General features: G+C 40.9%; 1 protein-coding gene across 1 annotated transcript in view; it reads right to left on the reverse strand.

The window, feature by feature from the left end:
- Positions 1-1,036: 1,036 nt before the first annotated feature.
- Positions 1,037-26,106, reverse strand: part of LOC139789199 (Golgi phosphoprotein 3-like) — a 53,032-nt gene continuing 27,962 nt past the window's right edge. Inside the window, exons 2-4 of the mRNA XM_071729714.1 lie at positions 23,998-24,129; positions 7,655-7,769; positions 1,037-4,927 (exon numbers count right to left, since the gene is read on the reverse strand). Coding sequence (XP_071585815.1) covers positions 4,503-4,927; positions 7,655-7,769; positions 23,998-24,129 — 672 coding nt within the window. The 3' untranslated portion in view covers positions 1,037-4,502. The remainder of the gene's footprint in view (positions 4,928-7,654; positions 7,770-23,997; positions 24,130-26,106) is intronic.

Consider the following 26,106-nt stretch of genomic DNA (forward strand, 5'->3'; position numbering starts at 1 on the left):
TTTTTTCCCTCTTTGCCTTTATGGAGGGAAAATTCAGGCTCTTACCGGCTTTTTTGCGCCGCTTTGGCCTTTGTTATCAGCAGGAGATGAGGTCTCATGAGCACCAGCTCAGCTTTCGCTGGTACTCGCCGCCTCGGGATGCCTAGCCATGCAGAGGCTTCTCCGAGCATTCAGCGCACCAGTCTTATCGCGTGTCCCTAGGGCCCCGTTTCAGGACCGCACTGTCGCGTGTCCCTGGGGGCTCCGTTTCAGGACCGCGTCGCGTGTCCCTGGGAGGCTCTGTTTCAGGACCGCATTATCGCGTGTCCCTGAGAGACTCCGTTTCAGGACCGCACTGACTTGATGCGCACTCAGAGCTCCGCTTCAGCTTCAGCATTCCTCGGGCTTGAGTTCCGCGCGCCAACTCGCTGCGCCTTTCGAGCCTCATTCTTCTCTCCTGCGTGGCTCGCCTTTCCGGGCTGTTGTATCTTGCCGTGCTGGGCTTTTATTTCGAGCTTCTACACGCCACCTTCAGCATTTAAGCCTGGCCTTGTGGAGCTTTTTTCGTGGTTGCGTTTTTGGAGCTCTTTATAGAGCGTCCCGCACCACCATAATAGCTCCATTGGACGTGGTTGCGTATTTTGAAGCTCTTTATATCGCCTTCCGCATTTAAGCTAGGCTTTGTAGAGCTTCCCGCACCAACGTGGTCGTGTAGAGCTTCTTTTTTTTTACCTCAGCATTTACGGCTTGCTATTGTTGCCCGCATTCTCCACCAGATGTAGTGGCAAGCCTTCTCTCTGGGGGGCTGCGGCTCTTCTTCTGGAGCTCTCTAGCCATCCCTCTCCTCAGGCATCTCCATCTCTTCTGTTCTTCTAACCAACTCTCCTTCTGGGAGCATGTCTTTTATCTTGCCCTTCAGCCCCGCCCATTTCCGGCTGGGGCAGGCCCTAATTAGTGGGCACACCTGGGCTTAAGCTCCCAGTTCATTATCGGCGACACCTGAGGACCTGTGGTTCTCTCTACATATGTGATTCACAGTAACCATTTGCAGCTCATAGCTTGAAAGGGTGCTTTATTTTGTTTTGATACAGATTCAGTCCAGTTCACAGAGAACACATCAGTTAATACATTTCTTCACTTTGTAGAAATGGAAATGAAGACATGAGCAGTCACCAGCCTTTTATAGTGAATTTATGTTTCATTAACACCCCATGTAGAAGCACTAACATCATCTCTAGAAGCACAGGAGAGAAGGATGTAAATCTCAAGTATAAAATTATATATATACACATACACACATACTGCTTGTGGATTTATCTTTCGGAATTAAGTTTTTTACATGAACTTGAAAGTTTTAAAAGACTGAGTCCCTGAATAATATATGTTCTTCCTTGAGGCACAGGTTCAAGTTCATGCTATGATAGCCATCTTAACTTTAAGCAGCCATTGGAGCAGTCAAAACTGTCTTTAAACCAAGCGTCCAGATCTCTGTGAGCTGCAGTAGCAGCTATTAGGAAGAAGGGTACCTGAATCTCAGCAGAACAAAGCAGTCTCCCATGTTTAATCATATTATTAGAACCTGAAATAGCAACTAAGGCAAGGATGATTGCTAAATCAGTCCCTGTTAACCTACCAAACTTATCTTCATTGTTAAATATAAGGTCTGGTAGCACTCATGAGGCTTTGGGTTTTTTAAAACACAACATAGGACTCAAGACTACAAAAGCTCATCTACTTCCCCTGCACATCCAGGCTTATGCCAGGTGGTCTAGCAAGAGATACCATCATGCTTCACAAACACTTTGTTACTTATGTCAAAGTTCTTTGATACACTCCATAAAACTCTCCCCATCACAGACAGAGGTTGTCTTTAAGCAAAATAAATCTGATAAATACTGTAGGCAGTATTCTACATGGGGAAAAAAACCCACACCACAACCCAAAAACCAAAACAAAAAACCCTCTCTCTGAAAGGGGTTAAAGAAGGGTCATTTTTTTTTTTAAACCATGTTGGCTGTAAGGGTAAAAAACCCCCAATATACTCCACAATGTAACATGAAAACACCAGGAACATGAAAAATACTGACAGAATGAAGGTGAGAGGACAGAAAGGGGACTATGAAACATACTTGCAGTCTGAAGCATGTTTCAAGTAGCTTAGATTTTCAAAGCCATTTTTTGTGCACTCAACTTGCTCCCAAATACTCCACTATTTTTTTCTGATTTTTCCACCTAATTATTTTTCTCTCCTCTCAGAGAACAAGAGAAAATGACAACACAGATCACAGGAGAAAGAGAGAACGAAAGCAGTGAGTTAGCATATACTATCAAGTACAGAAAGTATTCTGTAAGCTATGAAATATAAGAGCAACACAGCAGCTTTTGTTATCCCTCCACTTAAAGAAATTATGTTTTAAAAATGTTTAAAAGAAAATGTCCAAAGTTCATGCCCAAGCTCCTCAAAGTTTTAAACACAGCATCTTACAATCTTTTTATTTGTAAGCCACAGTTTTAAATACCTTACTACACAATTCTAGTTTTTCTAAAGAAACTTAATTTTAAATAATTCAGATGCTTATGTAGTTGACTCTAAAATACAACTTGAATTCATCATACCTATATAACCATTTTTAATAAAGGTTTTTAAAATATGGTCCTTAACATTTAGTGGCACACTGCTCTTTCATTTCTTAAATTAAGTTTCTTTAAGTGCTAAGCTGGAAGTCCATTCACAGATGAGGCTGTAGAGTTGTGGTCAGGATAGAAGAGGTCTACCCATGGCAGGCACAGCTACACAACTGCTAATGTAGTTTGTCTGACCCATGTATCCTGCAGATCTGAGTGACACTGCTGATTAGGTCAGTATCCCTTTCTAATAAGAAGGATATTACCTAAATCTTTCAGTTAAGCTATAAAACCTTTCTAATTAACAACAAAAAATAAAAATTACATGCTTGCTCTGTTTCAGGCACTTTATAATCATAATTTTTTTACTGTAGGTAAAAAGCAGTATACAAATTAGTATACAGATTATGGGATCCCTTAAATTTCAGCTCTAGTTATATACCATCTAGTATTCTTGCTCTGAATATTAGCATAAAAGAGTTTCTAAATATCTGTAAACCCCAATATAAATCTTAATTCTTATGAGGGGAAAAAAAAAATCAATACTTATTTGTTCACTGATTAATATTTACACAGTGAAACCAGCGGGAGATGACAAGCAGTGGCAAAGAGGCAATAAATTTTAAAAAGCCAAGGGTTTCTATTGATTTTTTACAATAGTGTGCTAATCAGCATAATTGTATATAATTAAAATATAGCAGAGCATTCTATTGCAGAAATTTTAATCATCTGAACTGCAGTCATTACTTGCTAACCATTTACATGCAACACCTGCTAGGTCTTTTTGGTTTTAAAGCGTAAAATAGATTACAAGGTTGAAGAGATAAACATTAATTTGTGTACAAACAAAATTAAAAACTGCACTCAAGAATTGTACTGGTCACAAGCCTTTTCCATACAGGAGGGATGAAAAAAAAAAAGAAAAAACCCCCATACAAATGATGATAGAAAGTGGTCTCTTTCTATACACTAATTATCAAAGGCAATGCATAGACTGAGAGCACATGGATGGCAAACTCCATAGATACTGAAAACAAACAGCTTTCACATATGTACTCTCTATAGGAGGCCTTTCTTTCCATCAAATGGCAATAGCTGATAGCAAATAAGGGGTACCTAGTGTACAACAAAGTAGATCTTGCAAAATACTAAGATGGGGCAATTATTAATATACAATTTGAACTACATATACAATATAATAGAATGCATCCCATCCCAAAACTGGTTTATGAAACAATTGGACCTTTTTACAGTAGCCTTATAACTCAGCTACCATTCTCATGAAAACATAAGTACACAAGAGACTTGCATGAAAAGTATACATTTATGGGGAATTTTACAGGAACTATTGACAAAGATGTTAATGGCATTTCTGCTTTTAAAGTAATTTTGTTAGATATAATTGAACCAATGTCTGTGCATAAAATGTCCTGATGGACGCTTCGATGGAGCTTTGGTGAGGCCCTTATAAAAGGCCCTTTTTTATCTGTTATGAATTGTACTGCAGAAGTACTGATGTGTGCACATGTCTGTCTCAGCTGAGATTAGTGATCCAACTGCATGCTGATTTCCTCCTTGAGGTACTTTCCATGTTAAACCATTTCAAAATAGTAAGATGAAAATTAGATGAAACAAAATATTTCAGATAACTCAAACTGAATAAGAAATAGAATGCCAATATGGCAGTAAAACCTTTTTCTGTTGCTTTTAAACAGGAAGGTCTCTTTTACCATCAGAATCCTGTATACAGAGGGGGGAATCCACCACTTACAGTTCCCATTAAACAAGAGCTGATTAATTTTGTGAGAAGGTACACATTACAGAAAACATGAATAGTCAATAGAAGAGAAACTACTGGTTTACATGAAAGAAGAGAGAACACTTCAGTCTGAATGCAGTTACTTTGTGAAAGCTGCTACAACAGCCCACAGAACCTCATTCGTGTTGGCTTTCATACATTCAACCTCAGGGTCTAAATCCAGGAGCTGCCGCACTCTCTTTGTGGCTAAATCATACTGCTCATCCAAAAGAGGCGCAAAAGCGTTCTCCAGAACATCTGAAGCATGGGCTAAATAAACAAGTGCCAGCAAGCGCTTGTCCATGCGGTGAGGGTCATTCATCCATTTGTCAAGAACTGCTTCTTGAACCTTCTTGATGAGGCGCTGTTTGATATTGTTGTTGGTGAGAGGGTGTGTAGTCATGTCAAAAAGAAGGAAGTTCTGTTTCTCTGTTGTCAGTACACCTTTTTCCACTAAATTTTTAGCTAACCGTTCACGGACATTTCGCAATTGATAGTGCAACTTCAATGGGTTCCATGTTTCACCTAAAAAAAACAAGCAAAAAAGTTAGGCAAAGTTTAAGCTGTACTATTACAGTTCTTCTCCCCCTCCATTGCAGAATGAGCTGTCAAATTCATATAGCTAACTATTAACCTAAAATATTGTGCTCATGTCAGCACTTTTCTGATCTCTGACCTACCCAGATACATGCATAGAGACAGAGACCACTAGTACATTTGAAGTTTTGCTAGCTAAGCCATGTCGATTAGCAATAGGACAAATAAACACTCTTGTACTGAAGGAAAAGGAAAAAATCCCCACATCCCTCCCCCCAAAACCTCCAAAACAAACAGCCAAAAAAACCACTGCACAAAGTCATGAAAAGAGTTAATAAAAACAAAAATAAGCATCTCTAATCTTGTCTGTCTACTTTCAGCCTTTTATCAATTCAGAAGCTGGAAGAAGTGTCATTGCCATTCTCTTTGCAACAGAGACAAACTAATGCACACCTACCCGGAGTGTCCTCATTTCTCTGTTTCTTCAGGTTTACATTCTTCTCTCCCTTCCTGCCCCCACCAGGTGAAACAGTGTCATGTACTCTGTGAGTGTGGGTGCGCATATTAAATACGGACACGTGTTGGTCAGGGGCTTTGATGTTTCTATACAAGTTATTTCTAATTTTTTTTTTGTTAAGGAAGGAGAACTGGGCACTTCAAAGTGTATAAGTGTGTGTGCTTAGAGAAGGGATTTTTAAAAACATAAAATGAGCATCAGCAGCTGCTGAGAAAGCTAAAATTGCTAAGCACTGAGAAATCCATCTTTGCTTAAGAGTTTACTCAACAAGCTAAAATTTTAGGTCCAGCCTACCTAATTATTCATTGTAAGCATTAAAATCCCCTCCTGATATAATATATATATGCATTTTAAGAGGTGAGGGAAGAAACAGTATAAAGTATTTCTGACATAGATGGGGTTTATCCCATAAACGATGTGAGAATTTCTATAGCAAAGCTTTTTTAAAAAATAACTTTAATAACAATAATAACAATAATAATAATAATAATACACAAATTACTTTCAGGTTTCTCCCACTGTGATGGAAGGCATCCTACACCGTATCCAAGTAACAGACAAGTAAACAAATGAGGTGACACCAACTGCATAGTGAGAGGTTGAGAACTCGCCCAGGCCTGAACTACACAAGTCCCTCTAGAATCTCATTCAATGAGAATATGACTCCCCAGCTTCACTATAAGGGAAGCTATCACAAAGAAACAAACAAAAAAGTCATCTCCTTACAGTATTTCACAGGGCAAAGGTAATTTGTTTGGTGGATATGCCTATTTGATAATAAGAATCAGTACTGTGGTGACACCTTGTGACCAAACTCCTCAATTACACAGGCACTTGCTTCAAACACAGATGTTACCTCTACAGGAAGACCTGACATTTTGATCCAAACTTCTGTATTCCCTATACTTGATTCCCTTAGAGGCTATCTTATAAGCAAAATAAGCCTGGAAAACATTGCCTTAAATGTCTATATAAATATTTCCATGATGGCTTTGAACATTAACTTCAACATTCTTTGCATCACTGATAATGATGGAGAGAGTAGCTATTTTCCAGGATCAGGCCCTAAAGCAAAATTCTAAAAGAGCTAATCAAAACCCCAAAACAAAAAACCAAAATATTTTTCTTCAAGGGCAGTTCTCTAAACCATGGAAAATTAAAAGAACCCTAATACCATCCAATAACTATAAATGAAATGCCCATGTGTAAGTAAAAATGATTGATATCAGCCACAGCACTGATGATAACTATCTTCCCAGGGACAAAGCTTAGCAGGGTGAGGAAAACCTTATCGTAGCTCAAGGAAAACCTACATTCATTAGTTGACCTTTTTTGGAATCAGTACTAATTTGATGTGCTCCACACTGTGAGAGAAGGTGAAATGTCAGCACAAATTATGTATTTGGGACAAGAAAAGGGAACTGTTTTTTGCAGAACGTAAAAGTGAAGCAGAACTGATCAAAAACTAAATTGCAAAGCTATGAAGCAGCCATGTCCCCTACCGACAAGGGCTGCTTTGTTCTCTCTCCCCCCTCTGCCTGGCAGTCAAGGAGCAAGAGGGGAGGGATGACAAGGGCACCCAGTACTAAACTGCATGAGTATGCAAGGAAGGCTTCTTTAGGTGGTGCAGGACAAATGGGAAGAACATAACAAAACCAAGAAGGTAGAGAAAGTTAATTTTGCTCATTTCTGAAACTCTTATCTGTTGTCACAAGTAACAAACATTTATATTTCTCCAGTTAATGGAAAAACAGAAAGAACTGACTATTGTTTCTTTATGATTAACGGCCAAATCACCCTCAATTTTTACATCTGAACAATGAACTCCTTATCTCCTTTCTTTATTGAAAGATCTGAATCTTACACTAACACTAATTTCCAGTTACAGAAAAAGATAGTTATATCTCCAGAGTGCAGTCTTGATTTATTTCAGAGTCAGAGGAAGACACCTTTTCCACAGAGTAGAGATGTCCTCTGACACTTAGATCTAGATCCTTTCTGTATCAAATTAAGTCAAAAGCAACAGTTACTTATATTTTATTAAAGGCTACAATCAACAAAAGACTACTCTAGAGAACACACTAATTAACTTTTTTGCATACTTTTCCCAAAGAAATTGTACAGTATAATCTCTAGTGATGCTAGATAATTAGCTTTATTGGGAGGAAAAAAGCAAATACATTATGCTCAAGACTTACCACTAAGCAGTTCAATCCAATTTTGTACTGTTTCGGGAGGATGGGTCTCTTTTATGTGTTTCAGAGCTTCATCAAGCAGAACATCCCCTGTAGGAGCATCTGACTTGCAAATCACCTAGGACAGAATAAACTGCAGTCAGCATTTTGACTTAATTAACGTACCCAAGCCATCCAGCAATAAAAACTGGAAAAATCTACCTGTTATCAGAATCAAGGAAAATTTTAAAGAGTGAGGAATCTTCTCTAAGAAAATACAATTTTGAAAAATACCTAGTTAAAAAAAAAACTATTTAGGATTTTGACTACAAAGCTATTTTTAGTCTTGTTATCTATAACCTAAATTAATCTTAATTGATTTAAACTACAGCATTAATAACATGCTTAATACCTAATTTTTAAAGATAATACACTGAAATCATGTAGTGTCCCTAAATGAATAATTGTCTCAAAACAGCTTCCCTGACAAAATGGACGCTGCACTTGGGTGGAGGCCTCATTCAATAAGCCACCTGAACTCTCTTCTCTCAAGGAGAGACCTTCATTTGGGTATCCATCCTGATAAATGGAGCCCTATTCTTGCAAAAGCAGCCCCTCCTTTAGTGGCTATCCCGATAAGCTGAACACTGGCCTTGCAAGGGGAGCTCTGTTTGATGGCCAACCTGATAGGCAGGGCACTGTCCTTATTTGATAAGGTGTGTCCTGTGGAGGCAGAGTGACATCTTGTGTATGCCCCATGTAAAGCCACTGAAGAGGGTGCATGTGCAGAAATAAGGGTTATTGCCCAGTCATTTCATCTGGAGGGGCCCAAGTGAACACCTGGCTTTGCAAGATATGCCAAAGCCCGCCCTCCCGCCGAAAAGGTGGGGTCAGGTGTCATAAAAGAGGCACGCTAGAAATGCTGGATGCATGCCTGTCGTCCAAGGACCACAACTTCCTACCAAGATCATCACTGGATCCAAGGGTGGTGTTATCTTTTCTAACTCTTTCTCTCTCTCTCTCTGATTCTAATCTTATCTTGGAACATGAGGGTAACATAGTTTCTAACTTTGTTAAGTTTAAAAACCCATTGCTTTGTTAAGTTTTGTTAGTTGTAACCTGTTGTTTGCTTTATAAACTTACTCATTTTTAAGTAGTGTTTTTGTACAAACCTCCTGGGTAATAATCTTACTCCTAGAGTACTGCGCAGACAATTCCCAAACTTAGTCTCGTCAAATGGGTTATAAAAAGAGATTAATTAATAGAGGAGGATTGGGCCCAGCCACACCTAGGCTCCTCTCTGAAGGAGTTTAGAAAGTGAGGGCGTCCAGTCTGAATCTCCCTGGGTCGACCTCCACTCTGAGGAACTCTACCCATGCCCACTCTGTGGGACGTGATATTTGGTTTGGGCCCCCACATCTGGGGAGCCGTGCTCACTTTGTGAGACGTGACAGTGCCACACCCACCTTGTGGGTTGTGACACCTGATCTTCACTTCCTTCTTAAAAAAAAGTATACTACAGTGTTAAATTGCTCTCTGATGGCAGTTAATTTTACTGCTTCAAGTCAGTTTATTCAGAATACTAAAGTTAAACAATTAGGCCACGTGAAATCGAGAAATCAATTAGAAAGTGAAAAAAGAGGAAAACTGGTTTTCTTCCATAAATAGGTTCAAGGCAACATCTATAAGTTTTACAGCTCTGAGGAACATGTTGAGCAGCAACACTAAGTTCTATTTGCTAACAGTTAAAATACACATATCAGGCAAAATATGTATGTAACGATAAACCCCTAAATATACAATAATAAATGCAATATCATTTAAGTTCTTGTCTACGTTTAGGCAGTTGTTCTATCACCCAATGACTCCTCCCCACCCAAGAAGGGGAATCAGGAAAAAGAAAGGAGTCCTATGAATTCAAATGAAAACAGATTTAATAAAATAATAATAAAGAACTACTATTATTCCCAATATTAATATGAAATAGAAATTTATACTCTGCCCATATGTGAGCTCACAACTGTGAATGCTAGATGTCAAAACTGAGCACCACAGATTCAGCGAGAGGAGCATGACGGTCACAACGAATGGGAGAGTAGGCCTTGGGAGAAGGATGGAAAAGATGCTCCAGGGATGGTGGCCATTGAGGAAGAGCTCCATCCCCAGCAAACTTCCCAATTTATAGTGTGGGTGACATTTATGGTATGGAATAATTCTGTTGGCCAGCTTGGGTCAGCTTCCCTGGGTTTCACTCCTCCTTGCCCTAGCACCTGTCTAAATCAAAACTGCCAAAGGCCTTGATTGCTATGGAAACTTGCACACCATGGCTGGCCACAAGCTAAAACAAAGTGTCTTATCAGTTTTGTTCTCATAGAATCAGGTGCTGCCATCTTCTCAAAAATTGCAACTTCCCTGAACAGAAAATGGATTCTGTAATTCTATCCCAGTGAAACCAGGACAGTTTATAACAAACTGTTAATAACTTCCAAAATTATTTAAGTTCTTCCCTCAAGAGAGCACAGGAGAGAGAAAAAAATATAATTCACAGTAACGTAATAAAATTTAAGAATTTTAATAACTGCTTATTTACCAGTATAAGTAGTGATATAAACCATGTACAAATACCATTTTTTCTGGCTAGAAAAACAAGAGTACCAAACTAAAAAATACAAATTTAAATAACTCAATTCAATATGTTTGGATAAAAATGAAATCACAAATTTCTATCTTTCTTTAGGAAAAGAATTACTACTGTTTCAAAGCTATTTATGAAAATAATGATTAAATCTGTCAATTTAAATAATTTTACAAGTTAGCACTTTATAAGCTTCAGGTAAAAAGGTAACAGGCAATTGACAGAAAACTAACACATGAGAACAATTTCACATATACAAGAGAAGCAGCAGGTGAAACATATTATTTTTAAAGCTTGGCAATAGTCGGAAAAGCTGGCATTCCAGTGTCCTGGAAAATCTTTAAGTGTCCTGTTGAAATATATCGCAAATTCAGCTCTGTTCCATAATTCTAATAGTTCTTACTACAAACAATAGAGGAGTATAATACATTTTTATAGGGTCTGTAGATGACACTGAAATGAGTTGCAATGGTAAGACAGTTTCAATGCTGGCAAAATAATCCCAAACTGGAGATGTGTATTAAGTCAATAAGATGAAATGAAAAAGAAATGCAAAGCAGTATAGTCAGGATGAGAAAACAGATAACAAATATAAAAGATAGAATAAATTACTACATAGTTCAGAATGGCAGAAAAAGTATCTAGTAACTCTAGCAGTAGACTACATATCAAATGAATCAACAACATCCAAGTTTTTTGTCAAAATAAGAATGTATTCTAAGAATATATTCTAAGCTGTATTAACAGGAAATTGCTAGAGATATCTTTGTGAATATGTAAAGGGTCATACCTGTAATAGTACATCGAATTTATAGAGTATCTATAAAGCACAGAAACTAAGATTTTAATAAAAATGAGCAAGAATGAACCAGTCCACAATGCCAGGCTAAAAAGAATGACGTTTGTTTAGACCTAAAAAGAATCATGTAAGATATTTTTTACAAAGAGGGTGCAAACAGTAGTTTAGGATGCCTACTTTGGGAAAAATAAAAGATACCAGCTTATTCTGGATATACGGAACATACAGGATGTATTGTCAAGACCAAATTAAACATCCACAGAGGTTGTTGAATTGCATTCAGTGGAGAATTTTAAGACTAAACATCTGCCAGGAAGCAACCAGACAAAACTGATTTTCTATTAGTGCATCAAGATTAAATGGTTGTGGAGCAGTATTTGGGAAAAAATGGACATGTGAGCAATCCTGACTACTTAGCATTAGCCAGACTGAGCTAAGGGCTTTCAGGGTTAGCTACAAGGTTATTAGAGGTCAGCTACGTGCAGAAGAACAAAGAAGTTGGCAGCAAAAAAGAAGAATAACTGGATGTGAAGCAGGAACTAAGCATTGCATGGACAGCGCATGAACAGTTGTACTTAACCAATTAGATAATGCCCCGTGGCATATGAAGAATGTGTTCTACCAATCAGCAATATGCTTCTATTATGTGATCAGCCTGAATGTGTATAAAAAGGCTACCGCTACTCTCAATAAACGGCAATACTTTGATTACATTAATCTGCATGTTGTCCACTGATCTCCCACAAATGGTCTCTTGAGATACTATTCATATCTGCACTTTCAGAATAAACTTCAGATATTTAGTTTTAAGAAAAAAACCAAATTAATTTAGACAATCCTTTTTTGAAACTAAACACACAACAATGTATATTATATTTCAGATTTTCAAGCGAGAACCATAGCATTACTCAAAACCTTTATTAATCACATAGATTGATATTATATATCTTCCAGTTTTATATCAACACTAATTTTTTATAACTTTCTCTTTAATTATGAAGAAGCATACTTTAAGTTGGGTTTTTAAGCTGCTAGATTGTGGCTATTTATAGCCACTCTTCAGATTTTCCTTTAATAATTAGGCTAAAACACTTAACTTATTTATCTTTAAACAGGCCATGGTTCTCATGGGAGATTTCAATCACCCAGATATTTGCTGGAAAGGCAACACAGCTAGTCATGCATGGTCCAGGAAGTTCCTTCAGAGAGTTGATGACAACTTTCTGACGCAGGTAGTTGAGGAACCTATGAGGGAAGGTGCGTTGCTGGATCTGTGTCCTGGTTTCGGCCAGGATAGAATTCATTTTCTGTCCCGTAATTTTGCTTTCAGCTACTCTACTAAGTAGATGTACTTGCTGAAATTAACAGCAAATTTTTCAGTCAGTGTTTGCTTCTAGGACTGCTAATGCTCTATGTTTAGAGAATGGTATTCAGAACCAAGGCCACTGCTCAGTTCTGAGGAACATCTGATGCTCAAAAAAGAGAAAGGAGCAAAGGGGTCACACCTGCATCCATCCTTTAGCGGGGAGCAGATAAGTCAAGTGACCAAAATTGACCAAATGGAGTATTCTATCCTATACACATCATACTCAGTATAAATTCGAGGGATCATGAGGGTCGAGCCCTTCTCTTCTCCTCTTCCTCTTCCTGCCTTCTTCGGCATCCTGGGAGGATTCTGCCCATTCATGTAGCTGTGGTCCCAATCCGTGCCATCCTGAATCTGTGTGTTCTTCTCTCCAGCTCCTGATTGCTGCTGACTCCAGGAGTCCAGCCTGGGACTTTTCCAGGGCCTGTCCTGCAGCCTTGGTGGTGACATGAGTGTTATTGGGGGGAAAGGGGGGAGGAACAAGGTATAACTTTTCTGTATGTTTGTATATATTTAATTGTTTTTCCTTTTTTGTCATTACTGTTTAATTAAAACTTTGTAGTTTAGTTTCCAACCTCTAAGTCTCTCTCCCTTATTCTCTCTCCTTTCTTTGTCAGGGAGGGGGATCAATAGACAACATCTGTCATTCAGTTAATTGCTGGCTCAGCTTTAAACTGTGACAGCACTATAAAACACATTGGGGAGCAGACTCTTTATATAAATCCTTGACTCAGAAATTAGTAGGGAAAAACTTGTATACAAAAGTTCGGCTAGTGACCCAGCAGTGTGAGATATGTCTGAGAAAGGGAAATATGTAAAGGGAAATTGATTTCTCTGAACTACCAAGATAAGAGGGCTACAGATATTTGTTGGTACTTGCAGACACCTTCTCCAGATGACAAGAAGCATTCCCTTGTAGAACAAACAAAGCAAGGGAAGTCTTTATTTGGCCTTTCACGGCATCAAAGCTAACCTGAATATATTCCACTATGACAGTATAAGCCTAAACACACAGACATAGGAAAGACCTTTAAGGAACATAGACTTCCATTCAACTCAGTCAGAACTCCATAAGCTCACTCCACAATACAGAGTGACTTTGTTTCCACATTTGTTGTTCTCTGCAGCCAGGCATACAGCACTGGTTCTCCTCATTTCTCTGTTACATTGCATATTCACTGCACAGATTCTTCTCATTACCCTTCCCCTCAAATAAAAAAGTATTTTGGTTCACACTTCCATGGTATTTCTCTTTCTCTCCATTTCCCAGCACATACAGACAGACAACAGGTGAAGTCCAGCCATCTCTCTCATTTGCTCATGGATCTGCTCTTACTTGAAGGAGGATTTATTGATGAATGTTTCTTGGTTAACTCCCTCCAGAGTCATAACAGCATAAGAGTGGAAAATTTGGGATCTTGTGAATTATCACAGAAAATTAAACATCTGCAAGGGGTGTTTGTTTTCTCTCTCTTTAACAGATGAGCTAAGGCAGAAAGAAGGTTAAGAACCTGGTTCTTTAGAGATTATGATCCTTAGTCTTATCACAAATAATATTTCTTTATTCCAATTTTTCAGTGATTTACCATGTATTAGGTTTGCCTTGTATCCAACTACTGAGGACATTTCAGTTATACAGAATATTTAATTTTCATTTTCTACAATGCAGCTTTCCAATTAAGCAATGCAAAAGATGAAGCACCTCTTGCACTGATTAACTGTAATTATTGGATTTGCTTTCTGAGACTGCACCATAGAGTACCATTTTCTATCTTCAATAACCACTAGTCTTAGAAATTACTTTGTTTATACATAAATCTCAATATTGATTTGTTTATAAAAGTGATACCAGTAAAGAGAGCTACAAAATTATGCAATGATTATATACTCTAAAGCCAAATTTACAAGGATGTTGCAACTTAAAATATGTCACATTGACTTTCAGAAATGTGAGGTTCCATTCAGTGGAATTTTGTATTTTCTTTGCCTCAAATGACAATTTGGCAAATGGAATGTTGGGGGGTAGACTCACACTGAAAAGGCAGGGTGAAGGTTCTCACTCAGGTGGAACTGGCAGTGAGCTGACGCCTCCAGCAAACTGGCCAATGACCATAACCACTAAGGGCTGGTCAAACAATGGCCTTTTCAGAGGGGTGAGGAAACCCTCCCAAGAGGTGAGATTCCAGGGGCCTGAATCAGTCTTGAGAGTGGTGGGAAACCCAGTGTATATAAGGAACACCGTAGTGTTCATTTGTGCTCACTTACCACTGACCCACCACCCTGCACTGGACCTTTGTCCCATCTGGAATTGGATCGCTATCCTGAAGAAGGATTGCTGGACACCACTGGATCTGTGGGCAGTGATATCCCTCTCTTTCTCTCTCTCACTCTTTTCTCTCTCTCATTCTTTTCTCTCTCCCCTCTCTCTCTCAGGTGGTTGGACTGTTTTCGTGGATCCAAAATTATAAATTACTTCGAACTGTAAAAAGAAGCTTCACAAACATTTATCAAGTCCTTGCATGCCAGTTTTTCTCAGTCTCATTTGTCTCTCTATGGCATTCAAACATGGATTTAATGCATCTTGATCACTTCTGAATTTTTAAAGTCGGCTGTATGACCAAGGCCACTGTTAGTTGGTTTTAAATCCATACTACTGCCCAAAGAACTAGTTCTACCCTCCTCTTGTTCTCATATTATTGCTTGCACCAGCAGTCTCACTTGTGCCCCACCTAATGACAAGATCAAGAAAGTGATTCAAATAAAAACTAAACTGGTCAAAGAAGTGAATTAGTTTTTATCCAGAGCGAATTAGTTTTTATCCTGACGAGGCCATGCAAACACTAGTAACAACCCAAGAGAGACTCCAATAATAAGCCTCTTTCCAAAGACAGGACTACCCTCAGCTGCAGCACAAGCTACAGTTATGTAAGTTTAAACTCCTCCCTTCACATCACGGCTTGAGGACACAGGGGGTTGAGTCATAGGATCATAGAATCATAAAATGGTAGGGGTTGCAAGGGACCCCTGGAGATCATTGAGTCCAACCCCCCTACTAAAGCAGGGTTACCTACGGCAAGTCACACAGAAATGTGTTCAGATGGGTCTTGAAAGTCTCTAGAAGAGACTCCACAACCTCTCTGGGCAGCCTGTTCCAATGTTCCATCATCCTTATAGTAAAAAAGCTTTTCCTCATATTGAGGTGGAACTTCCTGTGTTCCAGATTATGTCCGTTGCCCCTCATCCTATCACAGGGCACCATTGAAAAGAGACTGGCACCTTCTTCTTGATGCCCACCCTTCAGATATTTATAAACACAAATGAGATTCCCTCTCAGTCTCCTCTTCTCCAGACTAAAAGGTCCCAGGTCTCTCAGCCTTTCCTCAAATGACAAATGTTCCAGTCCCCTGATCATCCTCACAGCTCTCTGTTGGACTCTCTCAACTATAACCCTGTTCCTCTTGAACTGGGGAGCCCAGAACTGGACACAATACTCCAGATGTAGCCTCACCAGGGCAGTGTAGAGGGGGAGGAGAATCTACTTCAACCTGCTGGACACACTCTTCTTAATGCACCCCAGGATACCACTGGCCTTCTTGGCCACAAGGTCACACTGCTGTCCCATGGATAACTTATTGCCCACCAGTACTCCAAGGTACTTCTCCATGGAGCTGCTTTCCAGCAGGTCAACCCCTAATCTGTACTGGTGCATGGTGTTATTCCTCCACAGGTGCAGGACTCTACACTTATTCTTGTTGAACCTCATTAGGATCCCCTTTGCTCAGCTCTTCAGTTTGTCCAGATCTCGCTGAATGGCTGCACAGCCCTGGTGTATCAGCCAATCATCCCAGTTTCATATCATCAGCAACCTTGCAGAGGATACACTCTGTCCCCTGTTGAATGAGACTGGACACAGTACTTATCCCTGAAGAACACTACTGGCCACAGGCCTCCAACTTGACTGCACCATTGATCACAACCCTCTGAGCTCTATTGTTTAACCAGTTCTCAATCCATCTCACTGTTCACTCTTCTAACCCACACTTTCTGAGCTTGGCCACAAGGATGTTATGGGAGACAGTGTCAAAAGCCTTGCTAAAGTCAAGGTAGACAACATCCACTGCTCTCCATGCATCTACCTATTCAGTCACACCATCATAGAAAACTATCAGATTAGTCAAACATAACTTTCCCTTGGTTAATTCATGCTGGCTATTTCTAATAACATTATTTTCTTCCATGTGCTTAGAGATGACCTCCAGAATGATCTGCTCCATCATTTTTCCAGGGATGGAGGTGAGGCTGACTGGTCTGTAGTTGCCTGAGTCTTCCTTCTTGCCCTTTTTGAAGATTGGAGTGACATTGGCTTTCTTACAGTCCTCAGGCACCTCTCCTGTTTTCCATGAAATTTTGAAAATGATGGAGAGTGGTAGAGCAACATTAGCCAGCTCTCTCAGCACTCATGGGTGCATCCCATCAGGGACCATAGACTTGTGTATGTTCAGTTTACCCAAATGATCTCTAACCCAGTCCTCACTGACCAGTGGAGAGTCTTCCTTCCTCCAGGTTTTCTCTCTTCCTTACAGGGTCTGGGATTTCCAAGGGGTGGTATTTACTGAAGTAAAGAAGGCATTCAGTAACTGCCTTTTCTGCATCCTCCATTACCAGGGCTCCTACCTCATTCAGCAGTGGACTGACATTACCTCTATTCTTCCTTTTACTACTGATTACTTCTTTACTGATTGATACTACTGATTTACTTCTTTAAATACTTAAAGAAGCCCTTCAAAAAAATCACAAATCAAAGCTTTGGTTTTAATGAGATTTTACCTTTCCACAAAGTCCCAGAATGGAGTAGGGAAAAGCGCTAGCCTGAGGGGAAGAAGCTATATAAAAATGGTATTGCCTCTGAAACTCCACATCACTGAATCACAACCTTGGATGCAACTAGACAGAGGGCAAGGGTAGCAAAGCCTGCAAAAAGGGGATGAGGGGGACACTTGGTAGAGTTGAAACAATGAAATCTAGAAAACACAGAAATGAGACGGAAATATAGTGTTAATAGAAGACTTAAAAAAGGTGGTTCATGTGAGAAGCTTCCCCCTCCCCCCCCCTCCAAAAATCCAACCCCACTTTCCCACCAAGAATGGGAAATGAACTGCTATAAGACCTGAGGGCAGAGGAGAGGGGGAGGTGAGAGCAATATGGGAGCAGAGACACCAAGGTGAGTGAGGAAGAAGGGGGGTGGAGGTGCCCAAGCAGAAGTTCCCCTTCAGACCTTGGTGAGATGGCAGGCTGTCCTGCTGAAGCCCATGGAGGAGCATGGTGGAGCTGATGTGGACCTGCAATCGTGGAAGACCCCATGGCGGGGGAGGTGACTGCACCTGAAGTAGGCTGTGAATCTGTGGGAAGCCTGTGCTGAAGCAGTCTGTTCCTGAGGGACTGAACCTCATAGGAGGGACTCATGTTGGAGGGGTTCATGAAGGACTCTCTCCCATGAGAGGGAGCCTACATTAGAGCAGGAGAAGGCTGTGAGGAGTCCTCCCTCTGAGAAAGAAGGAGTGGCAGAAAATGTGTGACAAACAGACAGTAATCCCCATTCCCTGTCCCCCTGTGCTGCTGGGAGAAAGTAGGTAGAGAAACTGGGAACAAAGCAATTTGGGCCTAGGAAGAGGGGAGAGGTGGAGTAAGGTATTTCAGCTCTGTTTTTTGTTTTGTCTTTGTCCTGTTTTTTTCTGACTAGTGATAAATCAATTTTGTCCCCAAGTTAAGTCTGTTTTGCTCCTGACCATAATTGGTTAGTGAATCTTCCCTGTCCTTGTCTTGCCCCAGGAGGTTTTAGTAGGATTTTCTCCTCCCCATCCCACAGTGGGGGGAGCGAGGAGCTGACTGGTTCTTTGTTGCCGGTTGGGCCTAAACCACAACAGTTATAAAACAACAAAAGTCAGAAGGATTTCTAATTTGAGAGAAGTGGGGCAAATGCAGAAGAAACATCAGTATTTTGGGATTTGATTTGCAAGAAATCCCTTTAGCAGAAATCAATCTTAACTTGAATTTCATATTAAGCCTCTTTCATAGAACCCTCCTGCCTGCAAAAAGAAATTTAATGATTTACAACAGCAGAAATAATGAAGCATTAAGTACAGGGTAGCTTTTAGGTCACCTTAAACATAGGGGGAAATCAAAACTGAAACAAACACACCAACCCACCCACAAGAATCACATTATAAAATAATAAAAAAAAAGAAAATAAATAATACTTTTGCTTGTATTCTTTATTGAACGAAGATATGCACAGGTTATTTTTTCCATTTTCCTAAAAACACAGTTAAAATTCCATTTAGGTAGAGCTGACAATGTTTGTGTAGAATGAAAATAACTGCTGAAGAACATTCCTGAATGCCTAAGGAGACAAAAGCTTTGGGAAAAAAAAAATAATTGTGAAAATCAGTGCTGAATATGCTTAAATATTGAGCAGGGAACTTTTGCAAGAACTCAGAAATAAAAAAGTGTATAAACTTTGGAAAAAAGGGACAGATGAAACAGGAAGCATTTAAGAATATTATGAAGTCATGTAGAAAGAGAATTAGAGATGCGGAAGCTCAGTTAGAACTTAATCTGTCCATCTCTGTTAAGGATAATAAAAAATGCTTTTATAAATACATTAATAACAAAAGGAGGGTCAGGGAAAATCTCCATTCTTTATTGGATGAGGGGAGGGGGAACATAGTAATGGAAGACAAGAAAAAGGCTGAGGTACTTAACACCTCCTTTGCCTCAGTCTTTAACAAAGAGACTGGCTACCCTCAGGGCAACTGGGATCCTGAGTTGGTAGACTGGGATAGGGAACAGAATACCCCTCCTGAAATCCAGGAGGAAGTAGTTACCGACCTGCTGTGCCACTTAAATCCCAACAAATCTATGAAGCCAGATGGGATTCATCCTAGGGTGCTGAGGGAGCTGGTGGAAGAATAAGCTGCTTGTATCCCACATTAACTACTGTTATGTGAATTATTGCATAAACTAACAGTGTTCTGTGGTTTTCAGGATGATTTTGTGGTGATGAAACCAGAACTAGGTTCATCAACTGGCATCCAGAAACTTCCTTGAAGTTAACATCTGCAACCTGCAACTTGTGGACCATGGACATGAACTGTGACAATCGCTCCTTGTTTTAAGAATCTGCTACAATAGATGAACATCTGCAATCATAGATTGAATTACTTAGTGAATTTTAGTACAGAGAGGTAGTAATAATTTGTGTATAGCTGTGTTTAGGGATAAGAGATAGTAATGATTGGAGCATGACGCAAATGGTTTGGAATAAGGGGTGGAATGTCCTGGTTTGGGCCAGGATAAAGGTGACTTTCTGTCTTGCACTTTTGCTTTCAGCTAAGTCTCTTGTAAGTAGTTGCACTTGCTGAAATTAACAGCAAGTTTCTCAGACAGTGTCTGCTTCTAGGACTGATAACGCTCGATGTTTATAGTTACTGCTAGAGACTGGTATGCAGAGCCAAGGACACTGCTCAGCTCTGAGGAACATTTTACCCTCCAGAAGGAAGAAAGAGGTCCCACCTGCAGCCCTCCTTTGGGGAGGAACGGACAAGATAGATGCCAGAATTGACCAAACAGAGTATTCCATCCCATATACGTCATCCTCAGTAGAAATTTGAGGCATCACGAGGGCCAAGCCATGCTTCCAGCTTCCGGCTGCCTGCCCTTCCTGCTTCCCTTCCTTCACCCGGGATCCTGGGAGGATTCCATCTGTTCGTCTGGCTGTGGTCCTGATCCGTGCCAGCCCATATCTGTGTGTTCCTGCCTCCAGTTCCCGACTGCTGCCGACTCCAGGAGTCCAGCCTGGACTTTCCCAGGGCTGCCCTGCAGCTTCGGTGGCGACGTGAGAGTTATTGGGGGAAAATGGGGGAAGGAACGTGGTATCAATTTTCCTGTATATTTGTATATTTGTATATTTGTATATATTTAGTAATTTTTCCTATTTATCATTACTGTTTCATTAAAGTTGTGTAGTTTGGTTTCCAACCCATAAGTCTCTCTCCCTTATTCTCTCTCCTTTCTTTATCAGGGAGGAGAGAGGGATTAATAGAGAGCATCTGTTACTCGGTTTAATTGCCAGGCCAGTGTTAAACTGTGACACCACTGTCCATCATTTATCACTGGTTCTGGCAAGCGGGGGAGGTCCCAAATGACTGGAGGTTGGCCAATGTGACACCCATCCACAAGAAGGGCCAAAAGGAGGATCCGAGGAACTATATGCCTGTCAGCCTGATCTCAGTGCTTGGCAAGGTTATGGAGCAGATCAACCTGAGTGCCATCAAGTGGCATATAGAAGACAACCAGGGGATCAGGCCCAGCCAACATAGGTTTAGGAAAGGAAGGTCCCGCCTGACCAATCTCATCTCCTTTTATGACTGGGTGACCTGCCTAGTGGATGAGGGGAAGGCTGTAGATGTGGTCTACCTGGACTTCAGAAAAGCCTTTGCCACAATCTTGCACAGCATCCTCCTGGAAAAGCTGGCAGTCCATGGCTTGGACAGGTTCACCCTTTGCTGGGTTAAAAACTGTCTGGATGACTGGGCCCAGAGAGTGGTGGTGAATGATGCTTCATCCAGTTGGCATCTGGTGACCAGTGGTGTCCCCTAGGGAGCAGTACTGGGCCCAGCCCTATTGAACATTTTTATTGGTGACCTGAATGAGGGGATTGAGTCTACCCTTAGTAAATTCACAGATGACACCAAACTGGGGGGGGAGTGTCAATCTGCCAGAAAGTAGGAAGATGCTGCAGAGGGACCTGGACAGGCTGGGTCGATGGGCCAAGGCCAACGGTATGAAGTTCAACAAGACCAAGTGCAGGGTCCTACACTTTGGCCACAATAACCCCATGCAGCGTTACAGACTGGGGGAAGAGTGGCTGCAGAGCGGTCCGGCAGAGAGGGACCTGGGAGTACTGGTTGACAACCAGTTGAACATGAGCCAGCAGTGTGCCCAGGTGGCCAAGAAGGCCAATGGCATCCTGGCTTGTATCAGGAATAGTGTGGCCAGCAGGACTAAGGATGTAATTCTCCCCCTGTACTCAGCACTGGTGAGGCCTCACCTCGAGTATTGTGTACAGTTCTGGGTCCCTCACTTGAAGAAGGATATTGAGCAGGTCCAGAGGAGAGCAATGAGGATGGTGAAGGGACCAAGGGGAAAGTCTTATAAGGAGAGGATAAGGGAGCTGGGGTTGTTTAGCCTGGAGGAGACTCAGGGAGGACCTTATCACTCTCTGCAACTACCTGAAGGGAGGTTGTAGTGAGGTGGGTGTCAGGCTCTTCTCCCAGGCAAGTAGTGACAGGATGAGAGGGCATGGCCTGAAGCTGCTCCAGGGGAGGTTTAGACTGGATATCAGAAAGCACTTTCTCACAGAGAGGGTGATCAGACACTGGAATGGATTGCCCAGGGGAGTGGTGGAGTCACTGTCCCTGGAGGTGTTTAAGGAAAGGCTGGATGTGACACTTAGTGCCATGGTCTAGCTGTGCTGTTAGGTCATAGACTGGACTTCATGAGCTCAGACGTCTTTTCCAGCCTCAATGTCTTGGGTTAATGTTTTGGAAGCAGGGGGGGCCATAGGGGAGGCTTCTGTAGAAGCTCTTGCGGTTCCAATCCCTGCCCCACCTCTGCCCAAGGCTGAGCAGATATGGGAAGATGGATGCACCTCTGCAAGTAACATATTCAAGAAAGGGAAAATGAAACTGTAGAAATATAAGGAAAGGACCCACAGAGTAGAGTAGAGTAGAGTAGAGTAGAGTAGAGTAGAGTAGAGTAGAGTATTAAGTGAGAGAGAAATGCCAGAGAAAAGACATCAAGGTCAGTGAAGAAGGAGGGGGAAAGGTGCCAATCAGAGATTTCCCCACAGCCCATGGTGAGATGGCAGCTGTCCCCCTGCAGCCTATGGAGGAGCATGGTGAAGAAGTCCTTGAAGGACTACGGTGGGGTAAATGTAGATTGGTAGCCCCTGAAGTGTCACGGGTGGGTGGATGTGAAGAAGCAGCCTGTGCAGGATTGCAGAGAGGGGCAGATGTGGATCTACAGCCACGGAGGACCCCATGCAGGAGGAGGTGACTGTTCCCAAGGCAGACTATGACTCTGTACGTAGCCCACTCTGGAGCAATCCATTCTTGAGAGACTGCACCTGGTGAGAGGGACTCATGTCGGAGGGATTAATGAAGGGCTCTCTCCCATGAGAGGGACCCCGCATTGGAGCAGGGGAAGAACGTGAGGAGTCCTCCCCCTGAGGAGGAAAAGCGTCAGAAACAACATGTGGTGAAGTGACCCTAAACCCCCACTCCTCATCCCCCTGTGCCACTGAGGAGAAGGCAGTGAAGTAATCTGGGCCTGGGAAGAAGGGAGGGGTGGGGGGAGAAGATATTAAGAACTGTCTATGTTTTCTCTTTCTCCTTGTAGATTACATTAGGGGTTTTTTTCTTTGCCAAGTTGAACCTGTCTGGTTTTGCCTGTTACCGTAATTGGGGAATGCAACCCTCCCTATCCTTGTCTCAATTAACGAACCTTAAGATGGATTTTCTCCTCCCTGTCCCATGGTGGGGGTGGGGGGTGAGTGAGTGGAGGTCTAGTTGGTACCAGCTGGGTCTAAACCATTCTGTGATTCTGTAAATGAAGCTAAAATAAGTAGGAGCTGTTTATCTGAAAAGAGGTTCAGTTCTTCAGAAGAGGAGGAAGCTGGGAGAAGGTTGGGGAATTTGTAAGCTTTCCTTTAAAAAATGTAGCAAGGGATAATATTGACAGGGAAATGTGCCATAAAAGAGAATTTATTTGTGATATATAGACAACATTTGGCCATGTTTTCAATAAACTTATTTTACAAGTATCCTCTAATACTGATGAAGTAAAAATTCTTCAAACAGTGTGACTTTACACATTTTGTACTAAGGAAAAAAATCCAATGCCAAAGGTAATAGACTAAGTCACCTCAAATCGTCAGCCTAATTCCATAAAGAACCTTAAAAATTTACCCATCTTAAATGTCAATGAGTACAACAAATTTAACACACTGGTCACATGCTTAAACTAGATATGAGTTTTGTGTTCTCAAGGGCCCAAAGCATAAGGATCATTTCCTTCCCATGCACTGCAAGCATTAACTGCACCACTCTGTACACCAGAATTAAACTGGTGACATGCAGGATACATCTGGCAGGCTGTGAGTTAGCCATCCCTCTCAGCCCCAACCCACATCTCACCAATATTGCAAAAGCCAGTTCTTTCAGCAAATTAAAACTGGTGCTACTGGCTATCAGCAGCAATTACTGCCACTGCAACCTGGCCAGAGCTACTGCTAACTGTTTGTTCAAGGTTCCCAATAGCATCAAGAGAACAAACAGGAGCAGAAAGTACAAAAGATTTTACAAGGCACCATTTAAATTCTTTAGGTAATAACTCTGCACATATAAAGAAAATAAAATGTCTTTTTCTTACAACCATTTGTAATTTATAGCTACTGTATTGCCTGGAGCATGACACAAAAGTAAATGTGACTATTTTCCTCCACTTACTTTTCTTGTTAATAGACTTTTGCGCCTCATTCCACAAGCCTCTAACTGAAGACGCCCTCGCAATGCCAATTCGATTAACATACAACCACGCAATCCTGAGGAGATGCAGTCATTCCAGAATGATGTGTAGCCCTGTGAAGAATGAAAGACAGTAAGATATTTCTATCTCTACCTGAAAGCAAATAGAAAAAGAGGCTTACTATGCTCTCTAAGCAGTTCTCTGGCCCTCATACACTTTTAAGGTAGCATCACCAGTCAACTACCATTCCTGTATTGGAATCATAAAAGAGAATACAGACTCATCCCCTATTAGTTTTGACATGTAGTTTCTGCTCTTTGAAGAGAAGGGAAACTTCAGGAAAGTGATAAAAAAAAAAAAAAAAAAGCCAACAAAAAAACCAGCAAGATATCAAGAACTGCAAGATATAAAGGGAAGTTTATATGTAGTCAAAATAAAAATTACAATTTTAAGACATCATGCATTTGGCATTACTGACATCACACAGGCTTGAGTTTCCAGAGAAATATTAACAGATTTTTCAGTTTGATTATAGTAAACCAAAAGACAAAAGTTTTCAACCAAATATTTGGAATAACTACTATTTTGTTGTTTAAATAATTTGAAAACATGTATTTCAAAAACTTGATGCATGTTGTTCTTACAGGGACTGCAAGACTGCAAGCCACATTTATTCTATGAACCACACCATATCTACAATGTTTTTTCATCTATAGCTCTACATTGACAACTGTCTGCTTAAATGGCAGAACAGAATATTTGACCCAATACATTTACTCTAGAAATCTAGGGTATCTAAAAATAATGAAGTATCTAGAAATATCTAATAATCTAGAAATACACATATTGACTTTTTTAGCCCATTGCTCAAAAATGATGACCCAAAAAATTATTTAAAAAGGACTCTATTTTAATTACAAAGTAGCTGTCACGGTTTAACACTGGCCCGGCAATTAAACCGAGTAACAGACGCTCTCTATTAATCTCTCTCTCCTCCCTGATAAAGAAAGGAGAGAGAATAAGGGAGAGAGACTTATGGGTTGGAAACTAAACTACACAACTTTAATGAAACAGTAATGATAAATAGGAAAAATTACTAAATATATACAAATATACAGGAAAATGGATTTCACATTCCTCCCCCCTTTTCCCCCAATAGCTCTCACGTCACCACCGAGGCTGCAGGGCAGCCCTCGGAAAGTCCAGGCTGGACTCCTGGAGTCGGCAGCAGTCGGGAACTGGAGGCAGGAACACACAGATATGGGCTGGCATGGATCAGGACCGCAGGCAGGCGAACGGACGGAATCCTTCCAGGATGCCGGGTGAAGGAAGGGAAGCAGGAAAGGCAGAAAGGGCAGGCAGCCGGAAGCTGGAAGCAGGAAATCGATGGCTTGGCCCGCGTGATCCCTCAAATTTATACTGAGGATGTCGCATATGGGATGGAATACTCTGGTCAATTCTGGCATCTATCTTGTCTGTTCCTCCCCAAGGGAGGGCTGCAGGTGGGACCTCTTTCTTCCTTCTGGAGGGTAAAATGTTCCTCAGAGCTGAGCTGTGTCCTTGGCTCTGCATACCAGTCTCTAGCTCTATAAACATCAAGTGTTATCAGTCCAAGAAACACACACTGTCTGAGAAACTTGCTGTTAATTTCAGCAAGCGCAACTACTTACAAGAGACTTAGCTAAAAGCAAAAGTACAAGACAGAAAATCACCTTTATCCTGGCCCAAACCAGGACAGTAGCCAACAGTTAAATATTAAAAAACGTGCAAGAACAGTAAGACAAAACAAAATAATTGAGAAATTATCTTTTGAGAAACAACTGTGGAAACACTTGGTATGATCCAGAAAGGCCTTCCAAAACTCCTTTGGCAATACACCTCTGTGAAAACATCCACTTTGTGATTCTTTAGAGAAAAGTACAGGAAACAAGAGAAAAAAAGGAACTACTCAAAGTTATCCTAACTAGTAAGAAAGACTAGCTTAAATTAAGAGCAATAGAATTTCATTCCATTCACAAATAAAAGCTGCCAATGTATAGAGATATCAGATGCATACATCTGAAGTCTGCTAAACACACAAACCAGTCATT

The sequence above is a fragment of the Heliangelus exortis genome, chromosome W (assembly GCF_036169615.1).
Source record: "Heliangelus exortis chromosome W, bHelExo1.hap1, whole genome shotgun sequence".
Classification (NCBI taxonomy): Eukaryota; Metazoa; Chordata; class Aves; order Apodiformes; family Trochilidae; genus Heliangelus; species Heliangelus exortis.